This window comes from Schistosoma haematobium, chromosome 2 (genome assembly GCF_000699445.3).
Source record: "Schistosoma haematobium chromosome 2, whole genome shotgun sequence".
Taxonomy (NCBI): Eukaryota; Metazoa; Platyhelminthes; class Trematoda; order Strigeidida; family Schistosomatidae; genus Schistosoma; species Schistosoma haematobium.
In genome coordinates this window covers 12,598,670-12,617,404 of record NC_067197.1, presented here as the reverse complement: position 1 = coordinate 12,617,404, position 18,735 = coordinate 12,598,670, and the positions used below count along the sequence as shown (strand labels likewise).

At 39.7% G+C, this 18,735-nt stretch overlaps 2 protein-coding genes across 2 annotated transcripts; one reads left to right on the top strand and one right to left on the bottom strand.

The window, feature by feature from the left end:
• The first annotated feature begins 1,960 nt into the window (after window positions 1–1,960).
• On the top strand, window positions 1,961–2,995 carry EIF5A (Eukaryotic translation initiation factor 5A-1). The gene is made up of 3 exons (XM_051219147.1): window positions 1,961–2,453; window positions 2,490–2,593; window positions 2,638–2,995. Exons 1-2 carry the CDS (start codon window positions 2,037–2,039, stop codon window positions 2,553–2,555), a joined length of 483 nt encoding a protein of 160 aa, XP_051067502.1. The 5' UTR covers window positions 1,961–2,036; the 3' UTR covers window positions 2,556–2,593; window positions 2,638–2,995.
• Window positions 2,600–10,309, bottom strand: MORN5 (MORN repeat-containing protein 5). Its single transcript, XM_051214344.1, has 9 exons — window positions 10,189–10,309; window positions 9,992–10,152; window positions 9,840–9,954; window positions 9,657–9,800; window positions 9,224–9,581; window positions 9,043–9,190; window positions 8,903–9,011; window positions 2,812–2,943; window positions 2,600–2,779 (listed from the first exon to the last, which is right to left on the bottom strand). The coding sequence occupies exons 5-9, from the start codon at window positions 9,268–9,270 to the stop codon at window positions 2,670–2,672; spliced, it is 546 nt and encodes a 181-aa protein (XP_051067501.1). The 5' UTR covers window positions 9,271–9,581; window positions 9,657–9,800; window positions 9,840–9,954; window positions 9,992–10,152; window positions 10,189–10,309; the 3' UTR covers window positions 2,600–2,669.
• Window positions 10,310–18,735: the final 8,426 nt, after the last annotated feature.

Sequence of the window (18,735 nt, the reverse complement as noted above, 5' to 3'; positions counted from 1 at the left end):
ACTGCACAAAGCAGTCTGTCCCACTTACGGTCCCTGAAATCTACAAGCAACCTACAATCATCAAGAACTGCACTCTTCGTTTGCTAGGCCGCAAAAGGCACTGCTGGACGGAATACGAACGAACTGGTAACAACGGCGCACACGGGCAATACAAACAAATAAGGAGCATATGCACAAAGGCAATAAGAGAAGGCAGGCTTCAGTATCAGATCAAACTTACCGATAAAATCGACTTGAATATGAAAAGCTTATTCCGTTATGCAGCCTCTCTTCAACAGGTCAAAATTGAAGTTTCTCAACTGCTAGGCCCTAATGGCCAAACTAGTAACGACGGTGACGCCTATAAACTTCTGACTGAACTGTACTCTTAGACATTTCAATCGACCCACACTAATGATGAAAGCTTCATCTGTAATTCCGCACGTTTTTCACAGGTGAACCGAAGCGCTGACTTGGTGTGCAGCACCAAATTTATAACTGTCCTCCTGGTCCCCATATGGTCCATTCTGCTATACTGAGGCAAGCTGCTTCAATCTTGGCAACACTGCTTGGCGTGCTGTTCTCGCTCTGACTGAGCCGTAGCAAATTACCAGAGATTTAGAAGCTGTCTCACATCACACCAATTTTCAAAGGAGGTCGACGCAGAGAACCTTCAAGCTATCGACTGGTGGTCCTTCTCTCTATACCTTCAAGAAGTATGGAGTCCCTGATATGCGACGGTATACTCGACCATTTATTATCCTTAAACTTCTTTTCACCCCAACAGCATGGTTTCAGGAAGGGTTATCATTGTATAATCAACCTGCTGACTGCGGTGGACAGATGGACAGTTATCCTTGATCGCAAGGGCAAGGGCGATATCATTTACCTTGATTTCCCAAAAGCTTTTGATAGGGTCAACCATATATACTTATCATTAAGCTAAATCGATTGGGTATCAAATCACCTCTAATTGACTGGCTCACTTCGTATCTAAAAAATCGATATTTTAAGGTCAGGGTTAACTCCGCTTTTTCTCACGCCATGGAATGTCCTGTTGGTGTCCCCCAACTGGTACTTTAGGATGATTTGACTCGGCTTCAAAGTCGGGCAGATGACAACGGACATACCTTTAACAATTCAAAATGTAAAGTAGTCTATCTGAGACATGTTTCAGACTAAAGCTACAAATTAGGTAACTCCCCTTTAGAAGTATCCCGAGTTGAAAAAGATCTTGAAGTGTTGGCACCCTATGATTTGAAGCTTCACGCTAACTGTGACAAAAACGCCTTTCGAGCAAACCTTGCACTAATAACATTGAAGCTCATTTTTGGTCGGTTTGACGGAAGAACTTTCCACATACTCTTCAACAGTTTCATTCGTTCCCATTTAAAATACGGAAACATAGTATTTCCTCCCTTACTCCAAAAGGATAAGGACACTCTGGGGCGTATCCAATGGCGAGTCACGAAATCAGTTCTAGGACTCAAATTCATGCCTTATGAAGAGCGCCTCCAATCACTGAAGCTCTACCCATTAAAGTATAGGCGTCCTAGTGGTGACCTTTGAATGGCTTACGACATCCTAAATACTTCTGGACATCTCTTTAAACACCTACTTAAGTTTAGTTTCAACACAAACGTAAGGGGTAACACGCAGAAACTGGAGACACAACACGGCAGAACGGATTATAGACATAACTTTTACTCCTTAAGAGTCGTCAATTACTGGAATTCGCTGCCAGCTGAATCAATGCAAGTGACTTACCAGGAGTCCTTTAAGAGTCAACTTGACATATTCTTAAAGACTAAAGATATTATCTCACTATGATTCACTATTTTTTTCTTTTTCCTCTTTTATACACAGGTTCCTGCCTGGAGGTATTGGCGACCCACTTCTACCAGGCACGGAAGCCCAACCAGCGAAAGCTTCTTCTATTCCGTCCAAAACCATTTGAACTATTTGAAGTTTGTTTTTATTCACTAAAAGTACTAGTAAGCGCGCGTCTCCTAGATTGTCTTAGTCGTGGTGTTAGCTGTGCGTGCCCCACAAGTAGTATGTCTATAGTAGATGATGAGGAATTTGCAACTGGAGATTCTGGGGCTTCAAAAACTTTACCGAAACAGTGTAGTTCTTTGAGGAAAGGCGGATATGTCGTAATGAAAGATCGTCCTTGTAAAATCGTGGACATGTCTACGTCGAAGACCGGGAAACATGGCTCTGCGAAAGTGCACATAGTCGGGATCGATATATTCACTGGTAAGAAATATGAAGAGAATCGCACATCATCACACACTATGGATGTACCTGTGATAAAAAGTGAGGATTATCAACTGGTGGATATCAAAGACGGGTTCTTGTCACTAATGGGCGACGATTTATGCGTCATCGAAGATATTCCCGTTCCTGACAATGAAGTTGGAAAGGAATTAAAGGAAAAATGGAATTCAAGAGGGGAGACAGAGAATATGATTGTAAGTTGCTTCGTGGGTTATAAAGTCCTTTCCTAGGTCACTATATTATCTGCTATGGACGAGAGGCAAGCACTAAAAGTTCGTACTACTTCAGACAAGTAAACAGAATCCCATTTGAATAAAATTTCACACGACACTAAGTAAAATTTTTTTATTATGTTTGAGAAAAAAAATATATTTCTAGTGTTATTTGAATCAGACCTTAGTATCTCGTAGTCAATAAGGCTTCACTCCCCGCTTAATAGTTTCAGAGTCATACGTGGCACCGACATGTTCATCCCATGCTTTCCTACATTTGGCGACAATCCATGTATGCTCCTCATGGTCTAGTACATCAATAGTATATCACCAAACCTACCTGCATTGCGAAGAAAACATCCGTTATAATCTGTCACTACTCTCGTCAATGGATTGTAGAAACCATCACCAGTATCGTAGCATCCGTCTGGTATTTGTGTTCTTGGTTCTTTGTCTACTATTTGTGACCTTCCTGCAAGATAGAGAAATGTGTTGCTTGAAATATGAATAATTGCAAAACACTATCGTGGCTCTTTTACCTAAATCTGGTTTCTGAGATGTTGCCAACTACGACTAAGTATCCTCACTCACCCAGTTCGTTGGTGACCTGAATAATATGTAGACTTGGTAGGTTGAGACACCTGCGACTATATCTGCAAATTCGATATCTACTTAGTGCAACAACACAGTTGATAGATAAGTGATGCTTGTGGATGGCGTCAATCTCGGCTGGATGCAAGGCCACTAGTTATCCTCGTTATTAGTCTGTCCGAAGTGTTGTGGTGGTAACATCTTTCGAACTAAGTAATCTCGCGAAACATTTGTCTAGGCAGCCGGGAAGTATCACAGTCCCTACACATCAATGACAACTGTCACCGGCCTCGTTATTGTGTGGCACACATGTATTTGGTGTCTGGTTGTGCCATTGTTTATGTACAAAGAGTACCGTTAATCGTCACTATTAGGTGTTGTGATAAACATTTTGTACCACTAGTAATTAATGAAGAGTAAATTTCGTCGGCGATAGTGACAGTAAGCTAAAATATCCACGCCGTTTGGCCAGTTCGAGTCCAGCTTTGTAGTTCTGGTCTGTCCATCACATCTGCTAGCTGCTGATCGTACATAACAGGTATTCCATAACTGGTTTTTATGTTTTTGCAGGACTCGCTAGTTAGTGAGTACTTAAATGACTAGTGACACTTTTAGGCAGTGGTGGATTACGATGTAAGACAACGTTATATTTTGGTTTTGGCGTTAAGTAGACAAACGCAACTTCAGTCGGTTGGGGTTTAGGGTTTCTTAAGATGTCTAAAAGTCCCCCATGTACTACTAGATTGTCATCCGCGTACTTAAAATAGCTTTTCCTCGAAAAGCTTGAGGAAGTCTCCCTGAGCTTACCTATAGTACCGTGAGTGAAGTTAGTAGTCAGAATCATAGTCGGCGCTACTTCACGATAGTGAATGGAATAAGAATTAGGACTATGATGTGCCAACTTCAAGCTTTGTTTGCCCGGGATACTCTAACAGGTGAGTTCGTTTTGGGTTAATTTATCAGCTTCTTAAGAAAACCCTAAGTCCACTGTCGGCGATCTACGCTGTTTGCTTTTGAAAAATTACTCGGCAGCAGTATTTTCTGTCCCGCAACTAATTAGCGTTGATGCGTCGAGCTCGCAAAGTTGTTTCTGCTTTCTTCAGAGTGGGCCTCATGTATCAAAGTTTTCGGTGTCCCTATTATCCCATGTTGCACCTCAGGCCTTATGTAAAACCCTGTGATTTCTTGTCTAATAAGCAAAGAACCTCTAGAATCAGTCCAAACGACCCGCAGTTACTCTTCAGTTTCTGTCTTGCTTCGAAATCAAGAGATCCTAAGTATTTTCAACAATGAGGGTTCAATATTATTAGCGTGAGGGAGTCGAACATTATTCCTTTTGATGCATATTTGCCCGATTTCATGAGAAAAAGTAAGTACTAGTGAACAGAAAACAGCGTGACCAATAAAGATGTACGAACCATATATTTTCCAGTCATCCAGCTGTAGCTTCATGTCACAGTCCTCTGTACCCGGGTACTTAGGTAGGGTCCTACGTCAAATCGCTATCTCCATTGATTACATCGGAGGATGCCCATATTCGTCTGATCCTACTGTCCAGTGTGGTGTCATATATTCCTACATGTAACCACTCTCGTTTTGCCTTGGGCTTCCTCTTTTACGTATACTTTCTATGGAAATAGAGTACCTTGATTACAGTTATCATCACCTTGAACGCACTACTTCCCAAGATCACTCCCTCACTTCACATATACAGAATGTCGCCTCATCTTTTGCAAGGCGGCATTATTTAGTTTGATTATTAATAGGAATGAAAGTAGTTAGGGACGTTGACTGTTCCACTTATTTTACTCATCACCTACATTAGAGCTAAATAAATAGTGATAAGTTCACACCTGAAGTATTGGGTAAAAGGTGCTAATCGATATTACATTATAATCAATATTACATCGACCAATGCATTAGGATCATGTGCTGCGCATCCCCGGCTACCGTTGATAACGTGATCTACAAGCCAGTACAAAATTAAGTCATTTATAGACTTGACACGGATGTTCATCAAGTCAAGTTGCTTCACCCACTGTGAATACACCTGAAGCGGAAATTAATAAGACGAAGACAGGCAATGTTGTTCGTTGTGGTATGCGGGCAAAGGTAGCTGCTGTCCAGAAAAGACGGATGAAGTCAGAGAATAGAGTCATGGGTGCGCACTTCTGAGTCTCACACAGACGAAACTGCCGTCCGGCAGTCCCAGGTTGCCAACGGTGGCCTAACATCGATCAGTCTATGATCTCAATCAAAAACTTAACAGTCTCCATACTGCTATGTAGAGTAACGTTATCGGGAGAGAGGGGTCACATTAAGCCACAAGCCAATGCATGCCAGGTGGCGGCTCTGATCATGAAATACGACCGTTTCGCGGATTTTAGACTAGATGTCTGGGCCTGCCGATGTCTCATGCCGGCAGTTACTGATTTCACTAACTGGTGGTGTCTTTGTCTGTCTCTTAACTTTTTTCCGACTGTCTGTATCAACTTGTAAATCGCATTCAACCAGGTTCCCATTCATCATTTAGTAGTGGCACCCCATAACCTGCTTAAATTCTAGTTTGCACAGATCTTATGGTTAAAGTGATAATATTTGTGTAAGTGCTTAGAAGTACAGTATAAGAAGCTGGGTAAGTGGCATTTGGTTATCAACCTCTTTGAAACACAAAGCATATACGTCAGCACCTATAAATCGAACTTAGTGGGGCAGATTGGGTTTCCCTGGATATTGAATGCCAATCATTGACTAAGCTGACATTTTTTGTGATATCCCAATGAGTAGAAGACCATTCCTGACGTTTCGTGATTTAATTTTAGCCACTTCTTCAGAGCAGATAACCGAAACAAAATTAGCTCTAGTTTGAAAATTACAAACAAGGCATCGTTTCTTTTGGGATATGACAGAAAGCATATTTATCATTAAATTTCTACCAGATGCTCAATTTATTCGAAACTATCAAGTCCAACATTGGCATTGATACCTGAAAACTAATTAAACTGCTTATACGATAACTCAAATAATTTGGGAAGCAACACACCTAGATAAGTCAAAATCGTGGTTTGTGGGATATATATGGTGTTTAGTTAACACACAGAAACGCCACACTTAGCCGTAATCCTTTTATCGCACTAAAGGTCCAATTAAGGATCTTTGGTAGATGTTCCACTATTTAGCCACTCAGTCGTAATAAAACCTACTAAAAAGCTCTTATGAGACCTAGAAACTCAGTCTTTCGCTTACTAAACCGATAACACATAAAACTCCAACAAACCTAGTGTAAGTCTGGATCGCACTATACATCATCCAAGTTATTAGTTAGTAATTGGGACCATAATACGTCTAGTCTTTATTTATGCTTATCAAGAGGACTTTTTAAAATGTTAGTGAATTTTATTATTTACCACGTGGAACTGATATCTGTTTTACACTTAAGCGAGTTATAATTCTACCCTAGAAAATCTCATGGGCACATAAATAGTTAATTTTATATGGATGAAAATGTTGGCGTTGGTTTAAATACAGGTCATAAAGTATCACAATCAGAATGTTCATTCGTGAAGACGAAAGGTAATAGAAGCATACGTTGTCATAAGTTTCTTGTTCAAGATTTTTAGCTCCTACAAATCAGGAGAAAATTTCCATTTGGATAGCAAATTTTCAAGCGTTTACACCAACGGGGGTTTACATACCTATGATCACAGAATCTACACGAAAATCACAAAGTCTCCTGTCAGTGTTATTCTTATTACTGGCTAACGCACATCATCTTTAAGAGTAGAACTAAAAACAATAGTTATTTGATGGACTATCGTGTAGAAATAAGCTTCTATGGTCACATAGTATATATTTTTTTATAGGAAAAGTGACATCGAGTTAATAGGTCAAAAACTTTAAACGATTAGGCATTTTTGTCTGACAAATGTAAAAGCCCGTCGGGTGGCTTCGAAAATGATCCTTAGGGGAGATTCGTTTTAAGAAAGCCCTTGTTGAACATTTAGCGGGCAGATCCATCGTTTTTTGTATGCGCATGCGTCGTCCCCTAGTTTCTTCACGAATGATAGCGTTTTTATATTAGAAGGCAAATAACAAAACACTGCTAAACCACATTAAAACAAAATATATTTATTAGGGCTGGCTTTTCTGACTTTATGGCACTGTTTCGCCACACATTCCAGTCTAACATTTACCTGGTCCCCCTCATTTCGGTTTTAGATAATTACTTGGATGGGTTTTCTCGGTTTTCGCATTTCGTTTACTTAAATGTTTGGCACAACTGTGATTAATATGTTTTGAGCATGGTTAAATCGACAAATATGTAGGGTTGATTACTGAGACATATCAATTGATTCTACTGATTCGTTTATAAAGACATTGTTTATTCGCTAGTACTTGTCCGGGTAACTTTCGTTACCTGAATATTCTGAATCTGACCGATTGCGTCTCAGTAAACCTGTCTGAATGATCTCCCCTTAAACATCACTAATTGTCTCAACGTATTGACCCAATCTAGGTTGAAGCTGACCTTATCGGAACGCAATCATCCGGTGCATATGTACCTTCTTGCTTTTTTTAAAAAACCAGATAGAGTTCGTCATAGCACTCCAAGCTGGAAACAACCTCATGGATACTAGCATACGTATGGAGCGTCTTTTAGGTTACTTAAGCGGGAAGTCACAAGCCATTCAAGCTCGGACTTCATTGGAGTGACAAGCGGAGTGCGGCGAGCTCAGTCCTTAGACTACTCTTCCTATCGTCTAGTAACGGCGTATCATGTATTCTATAACCTCAAACTCTGTAATATGTAAGTCTCAAGATTTGGAGGGGTCCATTGGGTCCCGCTCGTATTTTGACGTTTAGAGAAGATTTACATAAGATATACGACTGAACCACCAGGAACTCCTTTTCATACCAGTAAATAAAAAACGCTAGTGCTGAACAGTAGTGATATATCCACCTCTGAATTTCTAATTGATACCACTATCACGGAAATCGACCTGGTAATAATTCTGTAGATATGTCTGTCCGTTTCTATTCTAAAACCAATACGGTAGACTCTGACATTAGGTTTCTTTCTAGAACTTTAGGTAACCTGACTCTGGAATTACTGGGAACCGTTTTAGATGTTTAAGATCTCATCTGGAAATGACTAGATGATGTTTCCTTACTAGAAAGAAAGGATATCACGGCCTTGAGGCATGTCCAAAGGAGAACAACGAAAATGATAGAACAGGGAATATACCTTAATCAACTCACGTGAAGACAGTTAGTTTGCAACTAATACTGTGTTGAAGGGACATGACCATAATATATCATATCGTCTACAGCCCTTTTCACCTCAACAGATCATTGATAGGCTTGAAAAGTAAGGTGCATCTACTTAGGATAGAACATGGAAGAGATTGCACAAAAATCCATCCAAACGTTATCGTGATTAGAATCACAGTTATGAAACTCCACACAGTAAGTGATTGTGATTGCACCTTCTGATAAATCTTTTCGAAGGCCTGACGTTTGCTTTGGTTTCATAAGTAGTGAGGCGTACTGCTCTAGGTGTTATTCCTCAATCACAGCCATTACTAATTGTTTCTCCGTTCCGATTTAGAAGAAATACAACAAGTCCAAGACCTCTGTCTAAAGCCCATATGCAAATCTGGAGTGACAAACTAATTGCTTCTTGTGTGTAACAGATTCCGAAGTCTGCGTTATCGATTCTGTAATACTAGTAGTGACGACTTAATTTCCTTAGCATTTCTTCAAGAGTTTGAACATGACAGGTATAAAACACAACCATTCCCACCCATATTCAAAGAACTTAATAACTCCAAGGGTTTTACCTGCAGGCTTTATACCAGAACATATTTCCGTATAAAATCTCCTGTCGAATTCGTCGACGTAGTGAGCACCTTCTGTGTATTTGAGACCATCTGAAAATATTATCTCTCCCTAAAAAGTCATGAGCTAAAAATTCCCAAACATTTTTAGGTTTTCCATTTTCCCACATTGCATGATATTTACTTCCATTCAGAAAGTGGAGAGTTCCTTCTCCGTGAAACATACCGTCAAACATTTCCCCTTCGTAATATGTCCCAATAGGCATAGCATACTTTCCAAATCCCTCCAACCTTCAGATCAAACTTTAATGAATACCAAACAACCTGTTGTTACGAGTCTCACCCTCATATTTATCACCACAGTATTCCATTTTTATGCTTGAAAATGTGACTACGAACTTGTTGTGGAGATCAATCGTTCGGTTAGTTATAACAAAAATGATCCAAGTCAAAAAGTCATGACTGAACAAAATTTACTAAGAATTAGTTTAGAACAGGTAGACGTGCGTCTCCTACGAAGTTGGAACGTTTCCAATATTTTGCAGACGATCAGCTCGAAATTGCTGAATAGAAGACCTACCAGAACACCAACATATAGTCTATCACTTTCATAACTCATCTGTTAGTTATTGTGTATTACAAGATGCTGCACATCATACCAAACCATAGGACAATTTCTGTTCTGCAAACCAAAATGATAATCATTATAAATGTTAGGGAGATTAGGTATATCTTCATATTCATAAAATAATCTTACTTGGGCCCGTTACTTGTGGAGGAGTACAGGCCGACCACCAGCATTCTTCACTCAACCCTGTCCTAGACAATCCTTTCTAGTTGCTATTCATTCTTCCCACGTCTGCTTCCAAGTCCCGACGCAGTATGCCATTCGGCCCCCCCTCTTTTCCGTTCCCTATCAGGATTTCAGGCTAATGCTTACCTCGTGATACATTTTTTGTGTTTTCCACAATGTATGTTCTATACACTTCTAATCTGCTTTCCTAACTTCCACTTCAGTAGGAAGCTCGTTTGTCCTCTCTCACAGTAGGCTGCTGCTGATTGTAACCGGTCAACAGACATTGAGTATCTTACGTAGACAAGTGTTTGTAGATAGTTGTACCATTTTGATGATGGTTGTGGTAATTCTCGAAGTTTTAGCTCCGTACGGCAGGACTGTCTTGACGTTTGTGTTGAATATTCTAACTTTGATATTGATTGACGGACAGTTGTTTTGAGTTCTATATATTGTCCAACTGTAGGAATGCTGCCCTTACTTAGCCAATCCTTACCTTTACATCTGCATCAGATCCTCCTTGTCCGTCGACAGTGCTGCATAGTGAAGATGACAAAGGTATTCGGAGTTTGACAACGCTTTAACCAGCGACACCTTCTGATATGAATTGTACCCACCAAGTGAAATCAAAAGACAGAAGCGAGGAGGTTGGAAGATATATTTGATAGGCTATCAATATATTGAGGATCGTCTGATCTAATCTGGCTAGTGATTGCAAGGGTTGTTGAACACGACGTTCCCACTCGTGATCTGGTGCGGATGCATAACCGAGAGCCTTCAGCTAGGTGAGTCGATTAAAACTAGTGTGGTCAGCGTCCAATGTCGAAGACTTACAGAGTTATTTATTTTGGGGATTTGTTTACCGCTACATATCACTTTTCCCCCTAGTGGGGTAGTGATGACCCTAAGACGTGGCCAGTCAGAAGCTTAAACCCAACGAGTTTGTCGTTGGTAAACACTCTCCTGATAGCTTGTGGGGTTTAGCAGCGTCTGGTCGTCTTTCCTTACTATAAGGGATCACGAATTGCAATGTAGTAAAAAAACAGTGTACGATGAAAAAGTTGATTCCTCGTAAACCTCGTCGTTCTTTTTATCGTCTTTTCCAGCCTTTCTGGAAAGGAAAGAAAGAATATGTAAGTGCATGTCGAAATAAACTCGTACGCGCTTTAAGACAAAGTGGGAGAAAAAAGGAAAATAAACTCATGTACATGTGATAGCGTAAAAGCGATTTTTACGAAACAGCTTTTTTGGGTTTTTTAAAAGAATTTTAATACACATATATTGGCAAAATAATAAATCTATATAAATATGAGCATATCAAAAAATTTTTATATTATATATAATGTCATGGAAAATCGAGATGAGACAACATGTTAACTAGTGTCTTACATACAATAGTCGTTCAAATGTTCTGGAAATCCTACTCTTCTTCCAGAACGCGTTGTTTTAAGTTTATTTTCAGATACTGTCAAAGTATCATAGTGTGTGTTGGCTGTCGTTTGAGGTGTTATAAGTGAAGGAGCCGTGTCGTGCGATTGTACCGAAGGAAGATCGACGTGAATAGGATTTCCTTCTAAATATGCTGCTTTGAGGCGATCAAGGCTGATGCTATCGTTGGTTCCGTTCTTATCGACTATACAATACGTGGGTTTGCGTTGAACAACTTTGAAGGGTCCTTCGTGTGTTGATTCGAGAGGTCGTCGATGTGAGTCTCGACGAACGAAAACGTGTGTAATATATTGTAACTCAGCTTGAACGAAAACATCAGTTGATTGCGATAGAGTGGAAACAGATTTAACTAAACGCATTGCGTTTGTAAGCCTATTCGTGTATGAGGTTAGATCTATGTTCATTGAAGAGGACGAAGGATCCACGAATTCTCCTGGAAGTCGAAGTGTCTTTCCATAAACCAGTTGGGCCGCAGTGTATCCAATGTCATCTTTCACTGCATTGCGAATACCTAGTAAGACGAGTGGAAGAGCGTCAGTCCACTGAGAAGTGTTTGCAGCTGATAGTGAAGCCTTTAGTTGTGCGTGAAAGCGTTCTACTAACCCGTATAAGAGTAAGAGGTTTGTGGTCAGTAAAGAGGGTGAATTCACGGCCTTCGATGTAGTGTTGAGAATGCTGTGCAGCACAATACATAACTCGGAGTTCCCTACCGAATGTACTGTACCTCGATTCGGTGTCTAGCAACCCTCTAGAGAAAAATACCAAAGGTTGCCAGAAGTTGTTAACTCATTGTTGTAAGACTCCTCCGATTGCTGAGTCAGATGCGTCTACTGCGATACTAATGGGTGCTTCGGTGTCCTGATGAGCAAGCATTGTTGCTTTAGCGATAAGTTCCTTAATTGTGGAGAATGGTTTTCTTGTGATCTCGTCCAGATTGATGGATTTCGCATTTCCACGAAGCTGGTCAATTAACGGTTTCATGAGTAACGCGCAATTCGGTATGAACCGTCTATAGAAACTTGCAAGGCCGTTAAACGTGCGTAATTGCTTGATCGTGGTCTGTTCTGGAATGTCGTCAGCAGCCATAGGGATTTGGTTATACGCTTTAACCAAGTTGATTTTCGAAAAGACAGCTGTGCCCTTAAAGGTGGCTGTCAAACCATGAGTGTGAGGCAACGAGTAACGATCGGGAGTGGTTTTCACGTTCAATAGCCGATAGTCACCAGTTGGACGCCAGTCGTTGCTGTCCTTTTTAGGGACCATGTGCAACGGAGATGCATATGGGCTATTTGACAGTCCTATGGTACCTAAGTCTATCATGTGGTCGAACTCGTTTTTCGCCAACCTTAGTTTTTCGGGGGCTAGTCGGCGGGCTTTAGAGAATACGGATGGTCCTGTAGTCATTATGTGATGTGTAACGTTGCTAGTTACACACGGTAATTTCTGTTACGTTTGGTACATCCTAGAATACTTATTGAGTAGTGGTTGATAGAATGGGTCTATCGTATGCTTAATTGTGACTGGAGATAATCTGCAACCACAAAAGGAATTTACGCAAATCGACAAATTAGTGTTTCTGTCTACTAGCCTCCGTTTGCGCGTATCGATGAGTAGATTATGGTGTTGTAGAAGGTCTATATCAATGATTGGCATAGAAACACCTGCAACAACGAAAATCCAGTGAATTAGTTTGCGTAAACTCACGTTAAGGTAAACGTACCTTTGGCCATACGTAGCGATAGGCTTTCCGTTTGCCTCCTGTAAGTTTAAAACTGATTCGTGAAGCCGATCGTTAGAATTCGCTGTGGGAACGCTAACTTCTGCGCCAGTATCGACGAGGTAGTGAACTCTCGTTGTCACATCTGTGACGTACAATAGACGGCTATGTTCGCCGGCTACGGTTGCCGTTAACGCGTGCCGGCTTGAAAGTTTCTCGAATCGTTTTTTGTGTCGTTCGATTTTGAGTTTGGAAGATTGCGGGGTTGTCCGCAATTTATGGAGGGTTTTCTATACTGGTTATGATACCAGCACCAGTCGGGGTTATCTGTCTCCCGTGGTTTAGTGACAGATCGCCTACGTGAAGTGCTTCTTCGCGGGGTGTGTGGCCGTTTACAATCGTTACGAAATTTAAGATAACGTGCAAGGGTATGACATAACTCCGTTGTGTCATTCTGGGTCATTTGAAGCCTTTCTTTGACTGAAAAACTCGGCATCAGAAGATTTCGTGATTTCTAGGGTGCGGTCGGCAGATGCAGCCAGCTCGTCTAAGGCGTTGTTGTGAAACGAGACAAGTACAGCTCGCACCTGTTGAGGAAGTTTGGATCAGAAAAGTTGTTTGAATAGGCCATTATCGAAGGTTCTTTGGCCTATAAACTCTCTCGTCGGTTGCAACATGTCCGTCGCAGAACCTTGTTGCAGGTCGATGTTATCAAGGATTTGGTCTAACCTTTGTCTATCGGTTGGGTCTCCGCATTTAAGAATAGATCGTTTAAGTGTTTCGTAGGGTTCCGAAGCATCACTAGTAAACATACTAGGTGTTACGTACCTGTTGAATTCGATCGGTAGTGCCTTGACTACTGGGAGGAATTGTGCATGTGTGTCGTTCACGCCGTGCTCGCAGAAGTCGGCTCCGATGTTGTCTGGCCAGAAGGGCACTAGTTGGAACGAAGGTGGGAATATAGTCTTAAGCTTAAGTACTTTGGGTGTCTGTTCAGTCACGATGAAATGTGAAGTACGAGAATGAACGAGGGAAAAAATATATATCCAAAAACACGAAAAAAATCACAATGTATAAAAAATTGAGATATGGCAATGCTATATAGTATCCCAAAAAGGAAGAGACTCACAGTTTACTATTTGGTGTACCAGATGACGTTAGGCTCACCAGTGAAGACGCCACAGGTATTCGGAGTTTGACAACGCTTTAACCAGCGACACCTTCTGATATGAATCGTACCCACCAAGTGAAATCAAAAGACAGAAGCGAGGAGGTTGGAAGATATATTTGATAGGCTATCAATATATTGAGGATCGTCTGATCTAATCTGGCCTTTATGCATGAGTTCCGTTTGATGTCGACTGTCTTCTCAGGTACACCATATTGTCGAGTAAGTTTCCATAATGTTCTCCTATCCACACTGTCAAATGCTTTTTTATTGTCAAGGAAGTTGTTGTATGGTGATGTGTTCCATCTAATTGGTTACTCAACGATGATCTTTAGTGTCGTAATTTGGTCTGTGCACGAGCGGTCTTTACGGAATCCGGTTTGTTGATCTCCAAGTTGGGTGTCTACTGAGTATTTCGTCCCGTTGAGAATTTTTCGTGGTCCCGACAGTATCTTGATGCCCATGTAGTTCTCACACTTGCTTCGAATTTCTCCAATGGCTAATTTAAGGAAACAAGTTGAAACAGAATATTCACTGAAGATCTCTTTGGTAGACATGGTGTTATACACAGTATTAGCTATCAAATAATGTTGACTGTCCAGCGATATTTGCGGATTGTGAAGCAGCAAGATACAAGCTGATTTTTATGTTGGATTAATATGTGCCTAAACAGTTGTTTGGGTTAGATTATAGAGGTTTATGATGTCAGTAAACCCAGTGTCTTTAAATGTATAAGGACTCAATGGAGTCAATCAAATAGCTTGCCGAAAATACAAGGTGACGGAAGAACTCATAAGTTCATATCTTGCTGTTGATAGTGATATTTACCATATCCAGCACAATCTCATAGGATGTATCTCAACTTCGAATGAATAAGCAAGCATATCCAAGCATTGTGACATATTGTAAAATAGTTTGAATAAGTTCTTATCTAGGATAACGCTCCACAGGTTGTATTCAGCGGTTTCATTAAGAAGTATATTTCTAACTTCGGCTACTCGTAAGAAGTAACATGTCTGTCAAAGTTAGGTATAAATTATTCCTGGTTGTAACCAAACATTTAAGACTATGTAGTTTCATTTGATCTCATGCCACCAAGCAACTTGTACGGACGTTTTGATCATTAGTTGGAAGTTCGATTTTCACAGATCCTTCCACAAGTTTATTATCATGTGTTGAATATGGATGGATGACTCATTCGTGTTTGGCACCACACTTCGAATTCATCAGAAACTCTTCGGTGTATAGCCTTTGCCGACTGCTTACTACGTTACATGATGAATAATAAAATTACACAGTACAGATTATATGACGTAGTTCCCTCACTCACTATTTAAATACATAGTTGTAAGTTCATAGCTATATGATATACCCTTGTGGGTCAGAGTAATTTTACATTGGTTTTCAGGAGAACCAGACACCGTCTAGACTTTCTTGTGACTACCCGAACAGTACACCCCGATCCCATTTAACAGGAGAGGCAGACCACTCAGGCTTAAAATTTGTAGTCCAAATAGTACGGCTCAATCCCGTTTCCAGGAGAACCAGACACCGTATAGGCCTTAACGCTGCAATCTGAATAGTACAGCTCAATCCTATGGCGCAACCACACAGGTACCAAGCTCCCTGGTGGATTATTCGCATCATTCATATACGCATTCACGTCACATGTATATTTATTCTGATTAATGATCGATTATGTACAACACGAATAGGCCAAAGTTGACCTATTCCGCTTACACGACAGTCAAACTCATTAATGTCACCAATGGCGACATGCCTTACAATACTCCAATCACAATAACCCTTGAGAACACTGAAAAGCATCCACCAGTATAAATGAAATCGGTTAACCAGCAAACCAATTTTGTGCATGAACAATCATCAAAACTTGCCAAAGAAATGTCAAACCATCCACAATATCGATGGCGAACCTCCAGTCTCATATGAGACCTTCAGCTCTACATAGCAATATAGCTCATACTACATACAACACATACGCTCGGTAGTAAACGAAATAACCCAGTCTGAAGCGTTAGGGCTTAACTAGCTCTTAAAACCTATTGTCTGACGTCGGAATATTATTACCAGACCACAAAAATAATTTTTATCGCATTTGTGAAATTTTAATTTTTCCGAATTTTCAGACCCTGAGTTAGGGCTAGTATTTTTACTATTTAAATACAGATATGGAAAATCTGGATTGAAGAAAGGTACTCATCAAGAGCTTATCGAGTGCTTAAATTTTCACCAACTCGAAGAGAGATGTGTATTATGACAGTAAAAAGGCCCACCATGTGGGTTTTTCAACAGATACTTGTCACTTAACGCCCACCTATTTATTTTTGATTTCATGCGGCTATCTATTGAGGCACCATGCATGTGGGCTGCTCCTTAACATATTACACTTATCTTGCAAAAACATCTCGCGTTTTAACTCCCTCCTAAAACATGACGCATTATACGGTGGGCTAATCGAAAGTTGACAAATCAAACACTAACGTTGTGTCAGTTAAAAATCTAATGGCAAGTATGTGATTGGTCAGAAAATAGATCCAATTTCTAGGGATATTTATATGCACATATGGGTGCCCGTGTATATGAGTCCGTTTATCCCTGAGACATTCCAGTTTTACTATCGGTTCTCATACTTAGTAACCGTTTGGGGGTTGACGCTTGAGAAGCCAGTATATTACCATCAGTTTGGGGACATTGAGGGTTGTAACAGTGCAGCTACTGGATTATTATTTTCTTTACGCACGACAGCATACAATATATTAGATGCTTGATATCAGTAATGTCAAGCTTTTTTGAAGATTGTGAGGATGCCACAAGCATTCGTAGTTTGACAACGCCTTAACCTGTAACACCCTGTATAATCGAAGTGTGCCAACCCAGTCAAATCAGATGTCAGAAGTGAAGAGGTTCAAAGTTATATTTAAAAGGCTACCGATATCTTGAGAAGCGTTTGGTCGAAGCTGGCTAACGGTTGTGGGAGATGTGTAGCATAGTACACCCGCTTATAATCAGGCGCGAATGCGTGACCGAGCGCTTTCAGCTAGGTGGTCAAAGCACTCCTAGGGGTATTACCAGTTCAAATCCAAGTTTACTAACTTATATTTTAAATAAGGAGTTATATTACCATATTTTGTGTAACATAATCGTTAGTCCGATTTATAAGTTTTCACAAGGCATGTACAATTATTTTTATTTAATTTATTTACATAGATAAAATGTGGTGTTTTTAACCAATTTATATTCTATTCATAGGTGATAGATAAAATGCAGTAAATACCAAGGTCATTATCACAATGACACGACGAATTAACAAGATGAATAATAAGAGTTGAAATAATGGTAGTATTAGTAACAGTGAGAAAGATTAAACAATGAAGAATAAGAATAGAAAACAAGGGATAAATTCAAGGAACACTTACGGGCGATATAAAGTGAATGCATCTGTACCATTGTGAGCTGTCAGCCAACGTTTTAAACTTCTCATCACGGTTATCATGACGACAAAAACCAGCTAATCTGAAGCTGCTAACAAATCTAGACATAAAAATCAATCAGTTCATCGACTGATTGAATGTGTTAATTTTACCTCTAGTTTTCTTCGAACTAGAAGCCTTTAAAAATCAATGTCCAGAGCTAACTATAAAGGTATCTTTTGGTTTCTGTAATTGGTAGGCAAACTTTGACAGTAAACCTCCAATTTTATTTCTACCTTTTAATTTCGTCTGTTATTCAAATATATATCTGTGAAGACTTATATGGTAAGAGGTTGGTCTATTAAACTTAAAAAGTTTCTGTTATTTTTCTCAACAGCGCATACTTTTGATTTCATAATATGTAAACCAACAACCTTCAAAAAGTGAATTTAGAAACAACTACTCTAATTTAGTGCAAAAGCACTATTATTTATTAATTCATTGTACGGTGATGAAATAGCTTTTTGAATATCTTATCCACCCAGGTTATAGTACTCTTAAATTAACTTCACATGTTTAGAATATATATATATATATATATATATATATATCACATTTTAAGCCATTATAGGAGATAACCTATTGAAGAAAACTACTTCTTCAGATGGATGAAATGTCATTGGTTGGTTGCCTCTTTTAATATGCTATGTTGTGACGTTTCCCAAAGACATTTGTACACTGTGTATATACGCTTTAGTCGTATGGTTGTTGTTATTCGTGCTCCTGGCTGCCTTTGGAATATACTTTCCCTCATATGAACCTGAACTTCTCCCTCTAGTTAGCGGGGCTGGACGCTTTGGAATAGTTTAGCTTTTTTGTCGTTGTTTCGCTGATCCTTCGTCCCGTTCGCCGATTTCTAGGTAATCTCGTGATCTCTTCAAGTATAGTACTGTTGAATAGATTAGTACGCAATTGATGAATTTGATTAAAAAACTACTGTATAATCACGATATGATTGATAAAATACATGCTGTAAATTTCGATACTCTTTCAAAATGAACAGAAAATTTTTTGAATGAGAAGTAAAACAAAGGTATACTGATTGCGTTTTTATTATTACATATATTTCCATATATGTATAAATGGGAAGAAATGAGAAGTACAATCCCATAAACTAAAAAAATGCTTTCTTTCACATTCTAATCAACCATATATAGTGGTATTCATCGAACATTCATACACATGTTAAGGTTATTGAATATTTGTATGATTTTTAGT

Excerpts from the sequence above, each read along its gene's own strand:
- EIF5A (XM_051219147.1), top strand. The coding sequence starts at position 2,037 with ATGTCTATAGTAGATGATGAGGAATTTGCAACTGGAGATTCTGGGGCT. Across the intron at positions 2,454-2,489 it reads GGGAGACAGAGAATATGATT|GTCACTATATTATCTGCTAT; the intron begins GTAAGTTGCTTC and ends GTCCTTTCCTAG.
- MORN5 (XM_051214344.1), bottom strand. The coding sequence starts at position 9,270 with ATGGAATACTGTGGTGATAAATATGAGGGTGAGACTCGTAACAACAG. Across the intron at positions 9,012-9,042 it reads AAAATGGAAAACCTAAAAAT|GGAGAGATAATATTTTCAGA; the intron begins GTTTGGGAATTT and ends ATGACTTTTTAG. Across the intron at positions 2,780-2,811 it reads ATGTTTTCTTCGCAATGCAG|ACCATGAGGAGCATACATGG; the intron begins GTAGGTTTGGTG and ends TTGATGTACTAG.